The sequence below is a fragment of the Phyllobates terribilis genome, unplaced genomic scaffold (assembly GCF_046119375.1).
Source record: "Phyllobates terribilis strain yellow unplaced genomic scaffold, ASM4611937v1 Scaffold_8__6_contigs__length_399053987, whole genome shotgun sequence".
NCBI lineage: Eukaryota > Metazoa > Chordata > Amphibia > Anura > Dendrobatidae > Phyllobates > Phyllobates terribilis.
The window spans coordinates 263,505,595-263,523,789 of NW_027362768.1; the positions used below are offsets into that span (position 1 = coordinate 263,505,595).

The 18,195-nt window shown below is 46.1% G+C and overlaps 1 protein-coding gene across 3 annotated transcripts in view; it reads right to left on the reverse strand.

Moving 5' to 3' along the window:
• LOC141157213 (cytochrome P450 2D17-like) overlaps nt 1-18,195 on the reverse strand; it is a 472,560-nt gene that overhangs the window by 371,702 nt on the left and 82,663 nt on the right. For all 3 annotated transcript variants that reach the window (XM_073644206.1, XM_073644204.1, XM_073644205.1), the window contains exon 3: nt 10,387-10,539. In XM_073644206.1, coding sequence (XP_073500307.1) covers nt 10,387-10,539 — 153 coding nt within the window. The remainder of the gene's footprint in view (nt 1-10,386; nt 10,540-18,195) is intronic.

Here is an 18,195-nt window from a genome sequence, read left to right on the forward strand (position 1 = left end):
GAAGAAAACATAATTATATTTTTACAACAAAAAAATGTTTTACCCTCAGATTTTACATTTTCACACAGTGCAATGGGTAAAAATGTTGCTGAAATATGTCACACAACTTCTTCTAAAAGTGACAATACCCCATATGTGGCTGTATCGTACCGCTTAGCCATACGGCGAGATCTGGAAGGGACGGAGTGCTATTTGACAATTGGAGAACAAATTATTGTAAAATAGGCATTTGGATTTGGGAGCACAACATTTTCTGAATTTCTTTTGGGGGGCAAGGGCCATTTCGCTTTTCCAGAGCCTTTATGCTACCAGTAACTTGGAATATTTTTAACAGATGAAGGACCTGAGTGGGGACTAGCTTTTTTTGAGGACTGAGTTGAAGCTTTTATTAGGAACATTTTACGTAACACTTATCCGGCGCTCGAGGCTGAGCACTTACATCGGGGTTTCCATCTAAATTTCCAAGTGATGTAATTCAGATGAAACTCCTGCGGGATCCATTCACTGTTATGAGGCAGCAGAGTTACTCTGGACTCCGTCTGGCCTCTGTTTAGCGGTGTCCTTTATTTCAGAAGTGCACAAAACTGTGGCCAACCGCACTTTTATGCAAGCCTAAAAAAACTGACACCGTGGGATCACAGGCCAGGCGGCATTCACAGTGGCCTATATCTGCCTCATTACAGGGAATCTTCCGTCATGGGTTCCTTCTGAATCACGTATTTCAGAGATTTACACGGAAACTCTGGTGTAAGTGCTCAGCGCAGAGCGCAGGATAAATGTGAGCAGAGCCTTACTGCGATCTTTGGGAGACATAATAAACAAATCAGTAGCAGGTGAAGAATTGGTTTTATTTATTTTTTACGCCGTTCCACGTGCGGTATAAGTGATGAGATTACTTTATTCTTTGGGTCGGTGCGATTACAGAGATACCAGATTTATATCGGGTTTTTATGATTGACAGCTGTCACACACTAAGACGCTTTTTTTTGCAAAATCTAGTTTTTGCATCGCCATATTTTGAGAGCAATAAATTTTCCATATTTCGGCCAACAGAGTCATGTGACGGCATGTTTTTTGCGGGATGAGTTGACGTTTTTATTGGTACCATTTTTGGGTATGTGACATTTTTTGATCGCTTTCTATTTTGTTTTTTGGGAGGTAAAAGTAACAAAAACCAACAATTCAGGAATTGTTTTTTGAGGTTTTTTTTATGCCGTTCTGCGTGTGGTAAAAGTGATAATGCAGCATTATTCTTCGGGTCAGTACATTTACAGCGATACTACACTTACTGTATATTTTTTTATGTTTTTGCGCTTTTACACAACAAAACAATTTTATAGAAAAAATATATTTTTTACATCGCTTTATTCTGAGAGCTATAACTTTTTTATTTTTCGGCTGATGGAGCTGTATGGCAGCTTTTTTTTGCGGAACAAGATGAAATTTTCAGCGGTACCATTTTTATTTCCACTTTGATTTTTGATCGCATTTTTTTCCACTTTTTGTTTGGCGATATGATGAAAAAGCATAGTTTTTTGCTTCGTTTTTTATTTATTTTTATTACAGTGTGCACAGAAGGAGTTAATTAGTGTGACAGTTTTATAGATCGGGTTGTTTTGGACGCGGCGATACCAAATATGTGTACTTTTTTTGTTTTTGCATAAATATACGGATTTATTGGTTTAATATTTTATTTATTTATTTTTATTTATTTTGTGATTTTTTTTAACAGTTTGAAAACATTTTTTTTACTTTTTTTTTACATTTTTTCTTAGTCCCTGTATGGGACATGAATTTTTATTCTTCTAATCACTGATCTCATGCAATGCAATAGACATGTATTGCATTGGATGAGATCTTTGCTGACAGTTTTACACTGTCTGTCTCCTGCTAGAGTTCAGCTGCAGGCTGAGCCTAGCAGGACACCATATATGGCAGATCCGGAGGCGGTCATGTGACTTCCGGCTGCTGTAACAACGGCAGGTCCTGGAAGACATCAGGGGGCCGTCGCAAAGAGGTAAGTTGACGACCCCCTCTCCTCTCACTATCTTCTATATGCCGCGATCACTATAGATCGTGGCATATACACTGTGTTCCAAATTATTATGCAAATAATATTTTCTCAGATTTTCCCAAATTACCTATATGAATTGCAGTCATTGTAATTTTCCAGTCAAATAACTATTAGAGTAAAATTGAAAGGTTTTTGTACAAACTGCCTATGATAACAGTATATTTTTAAAAAAATAAAAAAATCAAACTGCACTCAAAATGCATGTTCCAAATTATTATGCACAGCAGAGTTTTCAACCTTTTCATTTTAATAAAGAACAAAAAAATGGTCATTTTTGAAATTATAAGCATAAGCAGGTTATTACAAACTGAAATCAAACAGTTCTCAACTCAAAACTTTATTCTAGGTGATGTTACATTTGCACATAGGACCCCTTGTTCGAAAGGAGCTTCTGAACTCTCTCGTCCATTGAATTTGTCAGGTTTTGGATGGTTTTTGCTTCAATTGTTTTGCATGAGGACAGAATAACCTCCCAGAGCAGTTGCTTAGATGTGAACTGCCTCCCTCCATCATAGACACTCCTTTTGATGATGCTCCAGAGGTTCTGAATGGGGTAGAGGTCAGGGGAGCATGGGTGCCACACCATAAGTTTGTCCCCTTTTATGCCCATATCAGCCAGAGATGCAGATGTGTTATGTGCAGCATGAGACGGGGCATTATCATGCATGAAAATGATCTTGCTGTGGAATGCACGGTTCTTCTTCTTGAACCATGGAAGGAAGTGCTGTTTGAGAAACTCAAAATACATGGAGTTCATCTTTACCCCTTCAGGGATCTTAAAAGGGCTGACAAGCTCTCTCCCCATGATTCCAGCCCAAAACATTACTCCACCTCCTCCTTGTTAGTGCCGTAGCCGTGTTTGCATGGGGTGTCCATCAACCAGCCATCCTCCACTCCATCCATCTGGACCATCGAGATCATTTCATGCATGATAATGCCCCGTCTCATGCTGCACATAGCACATCTGCATCTCTGGCTGCTATGGGCATAAAATGGGACAAACTTATGCTGTGGCACCCATGCTCCCCTGACCTCAACCCCATTGAGAACCTCTGGAGCATCATCAAAAGTGTAGTGCCGGCGTCCCTGCCCTCTGCTAGGCAGGGACGCTGTTCCCCTCACCGCTCTGCTCCGTGCCCGGCGTCCCTCTCCCGCTCTGCTGGCAGCGCGCGCTCCTTCCCGGCCACTGTGCTTAGGGCGCGCGCGCGCGCTCTCCCTCCCTCTTAAAGGGGCCGCGCGCGCCGTCCTAAGGAGTCCCCGGCCAATGGCCGGAGGACTTTACCATATATAAGGCACCTCCTCCAAAATGGAGGTGCCCGAGCAATGTTGTTTGCACCTGTGTCTCACCTGTGCTTCAGCCCTCAGGTCCCGTTGCCAGTTACCTGCCAGTTACCTGTCAGATTCCTGCCTGATTACTTGCTACCTGCCTGCTAGTCTGAGGTCCGACGGTCTGCCTTACTAATCCTGTCAGTCTGTCTAAGGACCAGCCTGCCCGCTCACCTGGGAGCGCACATCAGCTACCTGCCTGCTTGCCTGAGGTCTGACGGTCTGCCTTCCAACTCCTGTCAGTCTGTCTATGGACCAGCTTGCCCGCTCACCTGGGAGCGCACATCTGCTGCCTGCCTGCTAGCCTACCTGGAGGCTCCGCCGTCACGTGCTGTGACCATCTGCCTGTCCAGTGACTCCTGCCCGCTCACCTGGGAGCGCTCATCTGCTACCTGTCTGCTTGCCTACCCGGAGGCTCTGCCGTCACGTGCTGTGACCACCCGCCTGTCTAGAGACTTCTGCCCGCTCACCTGGGAGCGCTCATCTGCCGCCTGTCTGTTGGTCTTCCTGGAGGCTCCGCCGTCACGTGCTGTGACCACCCGTTCATCCAGAGACTCTCGCCTGCTCACCTGGGAGCTCACGTCTATCATCAGCCGCCACAGGTCGTACCAACCCTTTACCTAGAGACTGCCCCGTACACTTGCCGTGACCACCAGCCCGTTCATCCAGAGACTGCCTCGGTCACTTGCCGTGACCTCTAGCCCATTCACTCAGAGACTGTCCCGTTCACCTGCTGTGACTTCCAGCCCGTCTTCCCTGGTCGCCACCCGCTCCCTTACAAGGACCGCCCCCTTGTATAGTAGCTCTGAGGTTCCGCCTCCCAGACCCGTTACAGTTTGCTCGGGCCATGGAACCCGGTGGCACCCAAGCTCCCTCGCTCTCGGACTTGTGTCATGAACTGTCCCGTCAAAGGTCCCAACAGGAGTCCATCCTGGGTCACCTGCGGAATGTCAATACTCGCCTGGACACTCTGACTGCTCCACCAGCAACCTCCGCCAGTGCCATGTCTCGCAATCCGGCAGCTCCGCTGCCCACTAATACCATGGTATCTTACCCCGGACCCCGGCTTTCTGCACCTCCTCGCTTCGGAGGCGACTGCGCCCAGGCTCGGGGCTTCATAAATCAGTGCACCCTGCACTTTGAACTATTATCTCACCAGTTTAACTCCGACCGGGCCAAAATTGCATTCATCATGTCCCATCTCACCAGGGAGGCCCTGGCCTGGCTAAATCCTCTATGGGAGAGAGGAGACCCCCTGGTATCCAACTTGCCTGCTTTTCTCACGGCTTTCCGGAAAGTCTTCGACGAACCCGGACGGAAGACCTCATCCGCATCATCTCTGCTACGCCTCCGTCAGGAGAGTCTCACCGTGGGCCAATATGCCATACGGTTCCGTATCCTTGCCTCGGAGCTGGCCTGGGATAACGACGCTCTGGTTTCCGTCTTCTGGGAGGGTCTGTCCGGCCGTATTAAAGATGAGCTTGCCGGTCGGGACATTCCTACCACTCTCGATGATTTAATAACTCTTGCCACCCGGATTGACCTACGGTTCCAGAAGCGTGCCAGAGAGGTCACCCGTGAGAGGAGATTACCACGTCTAGCTCCTACTTTTCAGAAACCCGTCACTCCTTCTGTCTCTTACCAGGTACACTCTCCTGAGCCTATGCAGGTCGACCAGACCAAGATGGTCAAGACCCGTCAGGACTTACGCCGTGCCGAGGGGACCTGCTTCTACTGTGGCAGTAAGGAGCACCGGATCCGTGCCTGCCCGGAGAGGTCAGGAAACGCCTGTGTCTAGGTTCGCTCAGAGAGGTCCACCTAGACAAGAATAAATCCTCTCCATCCCTGCTGTTGTCAGTTTCAATCGTCTACGGGGAGAACCGTTATTTCGAACTAGCCCAACTTGACTCTGGAGCAGCCGGGAATCTTATTTCACAGTCCCTGGTAGAGAAATACCGCATCCCCACCAAACCTCTGGCTGTACCCTTGTCTGTTGCTGCCGTGGATGGGGGGCTCTTACCACGCCCCATCCAACTCATCACCGAATCCATTACTCTGCAGGTGGGAATGCTGCATTCTGAAAGTATCTCCTTCCATGTTCTGCCTGGACTCTCTCACGCCCTCTTGCTAGGTCTACCTTGGCTCCAGAGACATGCACCCGTTCTTGACTGGCAGACCGGAGAAGTCCTTCGCTGGGGACAGGGCTGCCATAAGACCTGTCTGGTTCCCGTTCATCCCGTCCGTCCTTCTCCTACCCCAGCTAATCTACCTGGACTTCCGATCCCGTATTGGTCTTATGCTGATGTCTTTAATAAAAAGGAAGCTGAGACACTACCCCCTCATAGACCATACGACTGCCCCATCGACCTGTTACCTGGTACTTCTCCTCCCCATGGGCGTATTTATCCATTATCCGCTGCTGAGACCCGCTCGATGTCCGAATATATTGAGGAGAATCTGGCCAGGGGATTCATCCGGAAATCTACTTCCCCGGCGGGAGCAGGCTTCTTTTTCGTCAAAAAGAAGGACGGCTCCCTCCGTCCCTGTATAGACTATAGAGGCCTTAACCAGATCACGGTGAAGAATAAGTACCCCCTTCCGCTCATTCCGGAGTTATTTGATCGTCTGAGGGGGGCTAGAATCTTCACCAAACTGGACCTCCGTGGGGCGTACAACCTGGTTCGTATCCGTCAGGGGGATGAATGGAAGACGGCATTCAACACCCGGGACGGCCATTATGAATATCTGGTAATGCCCTTTGGCCTCTGTAACGCTCCTGCCGTCTTTCAAGAGTTGGTCAATGACATCTTCCGGGACCTTCTCTACTCCTGCGTAGTGGTGTACCTGGACGACATCTTGGTCTTCTCTCCGGATCTCCAGACTCACCGGAGGGACGTTCGTCAGGTCCTGCTCAGGCTCAGGCAGAACCATCTCTACACTAAATTTGAGAAGTGCCTCTTTGAGCAGACCTCGCTTCCGTTTCTGGGCTACATTATCTCTCAGACCGGCCTACAAATGGATCCTGAGAAACTGTCTGCCATCGAGAAATGGCCCCGACCGGAGGGGTTGAAGGCCATTCAGCGATTCCTGGGCTTCGCCAACTACTACCGCCTCTTCATACCACACTTCTCTTCCCAGACGGCCCCAATTTCTGCGCTCACCCGTAAAGGTACTAATCCCAAAGAGTGGCCACCCGAAGCTGAGGAGGCCTTTCTTTCCCTAAAACAGGCCTTCTCTTCCGCCCCGGTGCTGCATCGCCCAGATGGCAACAAGCAGTTCTTCCTGGAAGTTGATGCCTCCTCCTCTGGAGCCGGAGCGGTACTTACTCAAAAATCATCTTCCGGGAGGATGGTAACTTGTGGCTTCTTCTCTAAACTCTTCTCCTCCTCAGAGCGCAATTATTCCATAGGAGACCGAGAGTTATTGGCCATCAAACTGGCATTGGAGGAGTGGCGTTACCTGCTCGAGGGGGCTCTCCACCCGGTAATAATTTACACTGACCACAAGAACTTGGCTTACCTCCAGCATGCCCAGAGACTTAACCCGCGCCAAGCCCGGTGGTCCTTGTTTTTTGCTCGCTTTGATTTTGTTCTTCATTTTCGCCCGGCTGACAAAAACGTCAAAGCAGACGCCTTGTCCCGATCCTTTCTAGTGTCCGACCTCGAGGATGAACCTAAACACATCATCGATCCCGCCAGAGTAATGCAGGTGGCTCCCGTGAGTCTAAATCGTCTCCCTCCCGGTAAGACGTTCGTATCAGTACCTGATCGGGAGAAGATCCTACACTGGGGCCATTCGTCTAAACTAGCTGGCCACGCCGGTCAGAAAAAGACCCTCCAGCTTATTGCCCGGCACTACTGGTGGCCTACCCTGCACAAGGACGTAATAGACTTCGTTTCTGCCTGTGTGTCCTGCGCCCGCAACAAAGTCCCGAGACACCTGCCAGCCGGTCGCCTCCTTCCGCTTCCTGTGCCTGCTGCCCCCTGGCAGCATATTGCTATGGACTTCATAACTGATCTCCCCGTCTCTGTCGGTTGTACGGTCATTTGGGTGGTCGCTGACCGCTTTTCCAAGATGGCTCACTTTATTCCCCTGCCAGGCCTCCCGTCTGCACCCGAGCTGGCTAAAGACTTTATCCGCCATATCTTCCGCCTTCATGGCCTGCCCCCCACATCGTGTCGGATCGTGGGGTACAGTTCACCTCACGTTTCTGGAGAGCCACTTGTAAACTGCTAGACGTCACCCTGGACTTCTCTTCCGCTTACCACCCACAGTCCAATGGTCAAGTGGAGCGGATCAATCAGAACCTGACCAGTTACCTCCGGCACTTCGTTAATGCCCACCATTCTGACTGGGTGGATCTCCTACCATGGGCCGAGTTCTCTTATAATAATCACGAGAGCGAATCCTCCTCCAAATCCCCGTTTTTTGTAGTTTTCGGTCAGCATCCTCGGATTCCTTTTCCTGTCTCCACCTCTGTGGATAACCCGGCTGCGGAATCTCTCGTTAGCAAATTTTCCTCCATATGGGAGAGTACCCGGTCCGCACTCCTTCTGTCATCCGAGCGTATGAAAAGACACGCTGACAAAAAACGCCTGGATCCTCCACAATTTCGTCCAGGAGATAAAGTCTGGCTCTCATCTAAATATGTTCGACTCAAGATACCTTCTTACAAGTTAGGGCCTCGGTTCATCGGTCCTCTGGAGGTCATCAGTCAGATCAACCCGGTGGCCTATAAATTGAAACTCCCGGCCAACTTACGGATCCCTAACTCCTTCCATGTATCTCTCCTCAAACCCGTGGTGCTTAACTCTTTTTCCAAGTCTACAGGTACGCCTCCTGCTCCGGTTTCCGCTGAGGACGAGTTTGAGGTAGAGAACATTCTTGCCACCAAAAGGGTAAGAGGGAAGACCTTTTTTCTGGTAGATTGGAAGGGGTTTGGTCCTGAGGAGAGAACGTGGGAGCCCCGGGAGAACATCTATGCCCCTCTCATCCTTGCTAAATTTCTGTCTGGCCTAAAAAAGGGGGGGCCTAAAGGGGGGGGTACTGTAGTGCCAGCGTCCCTGCCCTCTGCTAGGCAGGGACGCTGTTCCCCTCACCGCTCTGCTCCGTGCCCGGCGTCCCTCTCCCGCTCTGCTGGCAGCGCGCGCTCCTTCCCGGCCACTGTGCTTAGGGCGCGCGCGCGCGCTCTCCCTCCCTCTTAAAGGGGCCGCGCGCGCCGTCCTAAGGAGTCCCCGGCCAATGGCCGGAGGACTTTACCATATATAAGGCACCTCCTCCAAAATGGAGGTGCCCGAGCAATGTTGTTTGCACCTGTGTCTCACCTGTGCTTCAGCCCTCAGGTCCCGTTGCCAGTTACCTGCCAGTTACCTGTCAGATTCCTGCCTGATTACTTGCTACCTGCCTGCTAGTCTGAGGTCCGACGGTCTGCCTTACTAATCCTGTCAGTCTGTCTAAGGACCAGCCTGCCCGCTCACCTGGGAGCGCACATCAGCTACCTGCCTGCTTGCCTGAGGTCCGACGGTCTGCCTTCCAACTCCTGTCAGTCTGTCTATGGACCAGCTTGCCCGCTCACCTGGGAGCGCACATCTGCTGCCTGCCTGCTAGCCTACCTGGAGGCTCCGCCGTCACGTGCTATGACCATCTGCCTGTCCAGTGACTCCTGCTCGCTCACCTGGGAGCGCTCATCTGCTACCTGTCTGCTTGCCTACCCGGAGGCTCTGCCGTCACGTGCTGTGACCACCCGCCTGTCTAGAGACTTCTGCCCGCTCACCTGGGAGCGCTTATCTGCCGCCTGTCTGTTGGTCTTCCTGGAGGCTCCGCCGTCACGTGCTGTGACCACCCGTTCATCCAGAGACTCTCGCCTGCTCACCTGGGAGCTCACGTCTATCATCAGCCGCCACAGGTCGTACTAACCCTTTACCTAGAGACTGCCCCGGACACTTGCCGTGACCACCAGCCCGTTCATCCAGAGACTGCCTCGGTCACTTGCCGTGACCTCCAGCCCGTTCACTCAGAGACTGTCCCGTTCACCTGCTGTGACTTCCAGCCCGTCTTCCCTGGTCGCCACCCGCTCCCTTACAAGGACTGCCCCCTTGTATAGTAGCTCTGAGGTTCCGCCTCCCAGACCCGTTACAAAAAGGAGTGTCTATGATGGCGGGAGGCATTTCACATCTAAGCAACAGCTCTGGGAGGGTATTCTGTCCTCATGCAAAACAATTAAAGAAGAAACCATCCAAAACCTGCCAAATTCAATGGACGAGAGAGTTCAGAAGCTCCTTTCGAACAAGGGGTCCTATGTGCAAATGTAACATCACTTAGAATAAAGTTTTGAATTGAAAACTGTTTGATTTCAGTTTGTAATAACCTGCTAATGCTTATAATTTCAAAAATGACCATTTTTTTGTTCTTTTTTAAAATGAAAAGGTTGAAAACTCTGCTGTGCATAATAATTTGGAACATGCATTTTGAGTGCAGTTTGAGTTTTTTATTTTTTTAAAAATATACTGTTATCATAGGCAGTTTGTACAAAAACCTTTCAATTGTACTCTAATAGTTATTTGACTGGAAAATTACAATGACTGCAATTCATATAGGTAATTTGGGAAAATCTGAGAAAATATTATTTGCATAATAATTTGGAACACAGTGTAGAAGATAGCAAAGAGTTAACATCATTGGGACCTGATCCAATCAGGTCCCGATGATGTCCCCTGTCAGAACTATCGTTCTGCACTGGAAGCGCAGCGCTTGCATGACCCTGGGGGTACTGAGCGCTGCGGGACCACCCACCGTTTTTAAATGTCGGCGCTGCACAGAGCCCAGGCAGCGCCGAAGTTTATGTACAGTGGGCGGTCCTGAACCGGTTAAACCATCATCAGTTAGCAAGGATAATGTTCATATATTTGCACATATCAGTTGTAGATGTTTTAAGTAACAGGTAATATAAAATTATTACACTTTTAACACAAACTTCTGTAACTCACCTTTTTGAGATTTAAATTCCGAACAAAGAAACATCGCTTCTTCTGTCACTCTCTCCTCCAGGGATTTCTTGCCCATCCCAAAATTTCTAAGTGCTGTCAAGGCAAACCTTCTTTGTTCTTTCCATGATCTCCCATAATGGGCCAATACTATACCTAACATATAAAATGTTCATTATCAAAGCAATAAGTATAATTTTAAATTGTTTCACATATCGATCAACTTGATTTTTTCCAGAAAAAAAGTTAAATGTTTTTAGAGAACGTAATTGATTATCATTCTGGTGTGATAATATTGGCACTAAGCTTTCACCAACACCAACTGATGTTAGGGAATTATTATGTGGATACATGCACTGTAAACATGTAAATGTGATTAGGAAAATATTTGTAGACTCGGGCAGGCACTGTGTGCATGTGTTTACATTAATCATTTTATTTTCTGAATATTTTTCCTAATTTCTGAGAATTATATTTAATTTAATCCCTTCACGACCTTGGACGTATGGATATGTCATATCTTTAATGCGGCACCGCAACCACAGTCACAGTGATCACTTTAAGGTGTTTGCTGATTATCACATCAGGCATGTGGAGTCGTCATACCGTCGTCATCACCCCAGCAACTACAATAGCTGTGATTGGTTGTTCAATTCTGAACAGCCTATCATAGCATTTCTTAGTGTTTCAGGAAATCAAATTGCCTGAAACACTGATGTCCAGCCTATGATTGGTGCTGTAAGAGCACTGATCATAGGTTGGAGTCTAGCAACCACGGCGTCACCAGGGCCAACTCTGATTGGTGCAATCGGACGATGACATCAATTGCACCAATCAGAGTGCAGAGACGCAGTCTGACCACACAATAAGCATCCGAGCGTCCTCATTCCAGCTTGGAGACATTGCAGGGCGGTCATTGTGCTGATCTGCCATGCTGTGCTGGGCCTTGTGGTGCCACAGACTTTTTTAAGCCTGTGTCATCACTGCTGGTGTTCTTGCTGCTGCTGCTGAAGAAGAAAGAATAAATTCCTGAGCTCTCCTGATGCATTCCTGATCTTTCCTAATCCACCCCAATCACTCTCTCCCTTCTCCCTCCTTTATACCTCTCTCCACCCCTCCGCACCCCCTTCTGCCGCCTAGCGCTGATCAGTACTTGATCGCTGATAAGTACTTGATCACTCGATTTTTGGCATTTTTTTCTTTTTTGTGCGTTCTGCTGCTGCCGAGCACTGATCAGTGATGCAAATCACTGATCTGCACTCGTGTTCACTATTTTCCAGGACTTTTTTGTCCCTGTCTATTTTTTCTCCGTCTCCTCCTTGCACCACCTCTGTGTGTGCATCCTGCAGCCGCTGAGCATTGTTCAGTGACACAAATCACTGATCCGCTCTCATGCTCACTATTTTCCATAATTTTTTTTGCCCCTGTGTATTTTTTCTCCCCCTTCTTTGCACCACCTCCGCACGTACTATCTACAGCTGCCGAGTGCTAATCATAGTAACATAGTAACATAGTTTGTAAAGCCGAATAAAGACTTGCGTCCATCAAGTTCGACCTGTTAGTTCTGTAATTGCTAAAGTTGATCCAGAGGAAGGCAAAAACCCCAAATGATTTAGCCAATCTTCACCTGAGGAAAAATTCCCTCCCAACTCTGAAACCAGCAGTCAGAATAAATCCCTGTATCAACCTACTATTTTATTTTATTTTTAAGTATTTGCTGAAATCTGCCTGGTATCTAGAAATGCATCCAGTCCCCACTTGAACTGGTGTAGTGAATCTGACATTACCGTCTCCTCACTCAGTGAATTCCATATTCTCACTGCTCTTACCGTAAAGAACCCCTTCCTATGCTGGTGCTGAAACCTTTTCTCTTCCAGTCTTAGTGAATGCCCTCTTGTTACCGTAATATCCCTCCTTTTGAACAAATCCCGGGCAAGGTCTCCATACTGTCCCCTAACATATTTGTACAAATTTATTATGTCCCCCCTCAACCTTCTCTTTTCCAGGCTGAATAGTCCTAGTTTTGCCAACCTCTCTGGGTATTGCAGTCCCTCTATTCCCTTTATTCATTTTGTTGCCCTCCTTTGTACCTTTTCAAGCTCATTTATATCCTTTCTATATATTGGGGCCCATAACTGAGCACAGTATTCCAAGTGTGGTCTGACCAGTGTTTTGTACAGTGGAAGAACAATGTTCTCATCCTTTGCAGCTATACCTCTTCTGATACATCCCATTACCCTGTTTGCCCTTACAGCAGCGGCCTGACTTTGGGCACTCCAATTTAGTTTGCTATCAATCAAGATGCCCAAGTCCTTCTCCATCTCTGAATTCCCCAATGATTTCCCATTCAGTGAGTACTGGTGACTTCCATTTTTCCTTCCCATATGTATGACCTTATATTTCTCCTCATTAAACCTCATTTGCCATTTAATGCTCCACCTACCCAGCTTATCCAAATCCCTCTGTAGGTCTGCACTGTCCTCTTTTGTATTAATTGTTTTACATAACTTTGTGTCATCTGCAAATATTGACATTTTACTATTTATCCCGTTGACTATGTCGTTAATAAAGATATTAAATAACATTGGGCCTAGTACAGATCCCTGTGGTACCCCACTAGTGACGCTTACCCAATCTGAGTATATTCCATTTATAACCACCCTCTGCCTTCTATCCTTTAGCCAGTTAGCTACCCACTTGCAGACATTTTCCCCCAGCCCCATCATTCTCATTTTGTATACCAACCTATTATGTGGCACGCTATCGAACGCTTTTGAGAAGTCGAGATACACGACATCCACTGGTTCCCCCTGATCTACTCGAGAGCTAACCTCCTTGTAGAAGTCAATCAGGTTTGTTTGGCAGGAGCGATTCCTCATGAATCCATGTGGGTTCGGGATTAAAAGTGAAGCAAACCACTGATCCGCACTCGTGCTCCTTGCTTTCCAAAAAATTTTTTTCCTAATTTCCCCCACTTTGCACGACTTCCATGTGTACGTGCTTCAGCGGCCTAGCCACTGATCAGACTCACATCACTGATTAGCACTTGCACTCGCTGGTGGCAAGGACTTTTTTTTTCGCTTCTATTTTTTTTTATCCTCATTTTGCACCACACCTGTGCGTGCGTCCTACAGACATCAAGCGCTGGTCAGTGAGAACATCACTGACCGGCCTCCGGTTGTTGTATTTTTTTCTTGTGTTTGAAAAAAGAATCGAAAAAAAAAAAATTAATATGTAATCTGTGCCTGATACAGTATTTTTTACTGACTTGAGTTAGGGTTAGTGTCAGATAGCATGGAAAAAAGGAATCACATCCGTGCTTCCATTTTAAAGCCATCGAGCGCTAATCATTGACTCATATCAGTGATCAACCTCCGGGTGTTGGTTTGTTTTTTTTGTGTGAAAAAAGAATAAAACAATAATTTAGATTAGTTGATAGGATTAGATTAGGGACAGTAAAATTACAGGTGTTTCTCACAAAATTAGAATATCCTCAAAAATGTAATTTATTTCAGTTCTTCAATACAAAAAGTGAAACTCATATTATTTAGAGTCATTACAAACAGAGTGATCTATTTCAAATGTTTATTTCTGTTAATGTTGATGATTATGGCTTACAGCCAATGAAAACACAAAAGTCATTATCTCAGTAAATTAGAATACTTGATAACACCAGCTTGAAAAAATGTTTTTAAAATCCGAAATTAATTGTGTGTTCAGTGCACTCAATACGTTGTCGGGGCTCCTTTTGCATCAATTACTGCATCAATGCAGCATGGCATGGAGGCGATCAGCCTGTGGCTCTGCTGAGGTGTTATGGAAGCCCAGGTTGCTTTGATAGAAGCCTTAAGCTCGTCTGCATTGTTGGGTCTGGTGTCTCTCATATTCCTCTTGACAATACCCCATAGATTCTCTATGGGGTTAAGGTCAGGTGAGTTTGCTGGCCAATCAAGCACAGTAATACTGCTGTTTAAAACCATGTATTGGTACTTTTGGCAGTGTGGATAGGTGCCAAGTCCTGCTGGAGAATGAAATTTCCATCTCCAAACAGCTTATCGGCAGAGGGAAGCATGAAGTGCTCTAAAATTTCCTGGTAGACGGCTGCGCTGACTTTGATAAAACACAGTAGACCTACACCGGCATATGACATGGCTCCCCAAACCATCACTGACTGTGGAAACTTCACACTAGTCCTCAAGCAGCTTGGATTGTGGCCTCTCCACTCTTCCTCCAGACTCTGGGACCTTGATTTCCAAATAAAAAGCAAACTTTTCTTTCATCTGAAAACAACACCTTGGACCACTGAGCAACAGTCCAGGTCTTTTTCTCCTTGACCCAGGTAAGACGCTTCTAGCATTGTATATTGGTCATTAGTGGCTTGACACAAGGAATGTGACACTTGTAACCCATGTCCTGGATACGTCTGTGTATGGTGGCTCTTGAACCAATGACTCCAGCAGCAGTCCACTCCTTGTAAATCTCCCCCAAATTTTTGAATGGCCTTTTCTTAACAATCCTTTCAAGGCTGCGGTTATCCTTGTTGCTTGTTCACCTTTTTCTATCACACGTTTTCCTTCCACTAAACTTTCCATTCATATGCTTGGGATACAGCACTCTGTGAACAACCAGCTTCTTTAGCAATGACCTTTTGTGACTTACCCTCCTTGTGGAGTGTGTCAATGATTGCCTTCTGGACATCTGTCAAGTCAGCAGTCTTCTCCATGTTTATGGAGCCTACTGAAACAGGCTAAGGAACCTTTTTAAATGCTTAGGAAGCCTTTGCAGGTGTTTTTTGTTAATTATTTTAATTTACTGAGTTAATGACTTTTGTGTTTTCATTGGCTTTAATCCATAATCATCAACATTAACAGAAATAAACACTTGAAAACACTTGAATTACACTCTGTTTATAATGACTCTATATAATATATGAGTTTCACTTTTTGTTTTGAAGAACTGAAATAAATTAAATTTTTGATGATATTCTAATTTTGTGAGAAGCACCTGTATATCGTAGCAATCATTGTCTACTAAAGTATTTTTTACTGAATTGAGTTAGGGTCACTGTCAGATATCGTGGAAAAAAAATCACATCCATGCATCCATCCTACAGCCATAGAGCGCTGATCAGTGATGCACATCAGTGATCAACTTCCGGTTGTTGACGTATTTTTTTTTGTGTGTGAATAAAAAAAAATTAGTTTAGCTGATAGGACTAGATTAGAGACAGTAAAAATATACCATAGTAATAGGTGTCTACTACAGAATTTTTTACTGAATATAGTCAGGGTTAGTGTCAGATAATTTTGGTCGCTCAGTAATTTTTTTTTTTTACTGATGTCCGTTTAGTTTGTTTTTTATTTTACCAAATGTTTATATTCTTTTTTTTATCTATTTCTTTTTAGATTCCTTTCTTCAATTTTTTCTCTTTAAGTAAGAAAAAGTTTACACAAAGCACTCACACACACCTGAATAAAATTTGGTACACACACAAACATCGCATATGTCAAAAAATGTTGTCCTGCTCTTCCCAAACCCTGAATTCAGCAGAGGAGGCATACGCCTTCCTTGCCTCTGACACTAATAGTGACGGAGACAATCCCACCTACCTTTATTTTTCCTCCTCAACTTCCTCAAGTGATACTGAACCTCCACGCAGACATCCCAGGACAGAAAATGAACCAGTGCCCTCCGTTACTGACCCTGTATAGATCACCCCCCCACCCCCCAAAGATTATGAGCCTCTGATTTTTAATTTTGTGCCGCAATCAGGAATCAAATTTGACACCACTGGCCTCACAGAAATTGACTTTTTCAAAGTCTTTTTCTATGAGGATTTTGTAAACCTCATAGTGGACCAAACAAATTTGCATGCCCAGCAATTTTATGCTGAAAACCGGGGTTCAGCATTTTTTAACTGGACTCCTGTAGACGCAGTAGAAATGATGATGTTTTAAGGTCTGGTCCTTCACATGGGGTTAGTGAAGAAGCCAGAACTTCAGCAATATTGGAGTGTTGATGTTTTATACAACAGTCCAGTGTTCCACATGGCTATGACCTGTAAACGATTGGAGGCAATCCAAAAATGTTTGCATTACAACGATAATGCACAATGTCCTCCCCGAGAGGACCCTAACTTTGACCATCTATTCAAAGTTCGGCCGGTCATTGATCACTTCAGCAACAAGTTTGCTGAGGTGTACACTCCCCAAAGGGACATCTGCGTGAATGAGTCCCTAACACATTTCAAGGTGAGGCTCAAATTGCGGAAATACCTGCCCAGTAAGAGGGCCAGGTAAGGAATTAAGCTCTACAAACTGTGTGAGAGTACCTCAGGGTATACACACAGATTTAGAATTTATGAAGGGAAGGACACCCGGATTGAACTCCCTGAATTCCCTCTTGTCCTCTCAGTGAGTGGGAAAATTGTGTGGGATTAGATGCACCACTGCTGGATCAAGGTTATCACCTCTATGTACAGTACAGACCAAAAGGTTGGACACTCCTTCTCATTTAAAGATTTTTCTGTATTTTCATGACTATGAAAATTGCACATTCACACTGAAGGCATCAAAACTATGAATTAACACTTGTGGAATTATATACTTAACAAAAAAGTGCTAAACAACTGAAAATATGTCTATTATTCTAGGTTCTTCAAAGTAGCCACGTTTTGTTTGATGACTGCTTTGCACACTCTTGACATTCTCTTGATGAGCTTCAAGAGGTAGTCACCGGAAGTGGTCTTCCAACAATCTTGAAGGAGTTCCCAGAGATGCTTACCACTTGTTGGCCCTTTTGCCCAAACCATCTCAATTGGGTTCAGGTCTGGTGACTGTGGAGGCCAGGTCATCTGGCGTAGCACCCCATCACTCTCCACTTTGCTCAAATAGCCCTTACACAGCCTGGAGGTGTGTTTGGGGTCATTGTCCTGATGAAAAATAAATGATGGTCCAACTAAACGCAAACCGGATGGAATAGCATGCCGCTGCAAGATGCTGAGGTAGCGATGCTGGTTCAGTATGCCTTCAATATTGAATAAATCCCCAACAATGTCACCAGCAAAGCACCCCCACATGATCACACCTTCTCCTCCATGCTTCACGGTGGGAACCAGTCATGTAGGGTCCATCCGTTCACCTTTTCTGCGTCGCACAAAGACACATTGGTTGGAACCAAAGATCTCAAATTTGGACTTATCAGACCAAAGCACGGATTTCCACTGGTCTAATGTCCATTCCTTGTGTTCTTTAGCCCAAACAAGTCTCTTCTGCTTGTTGCCTGTCCTTAGCAGTGGTTTCCTAGCAGCTATTTTACCATGAAGGCTTGCTGCACAAAGTCTCCTCTTAACAGTTGTTGTAGAGATGTGTCTGCTGCTAGAACTCTGTGTGGCATTGACCTGGTCTCTAATCTGAGCTGCTGTTAACCTGCGATTTCTGAGGCTTGTGACTCGGATAAACTTATCCTCAGAAGCAGAGGTGACTCTTGGTCTTCCTTTCCTAGGGCGGTCCTCATATGAGCCAGATTCTTTGTAGCGCTTGATGGTTTTTGCAACTGCACTTGGGGACATTGTCAAAATTTTCCCAATTTTTCGGACTGACTGACCTTCATTTCTTAAAGTAATGATGGCCACTCGTTTTTCTTTACTTAGCTGCTTTTCTCTTGCCATAATACAAATTCTAACAGTCTATTCAGTAGGACTATCAGCTGTGTATCCACCTGACTTCTGCACAACACAACTGATGGTCCTAACCCCATTTATAATTCAAGAAATCCCACTTATTAAACCTGACAGGGCACACCTGTGAAGAG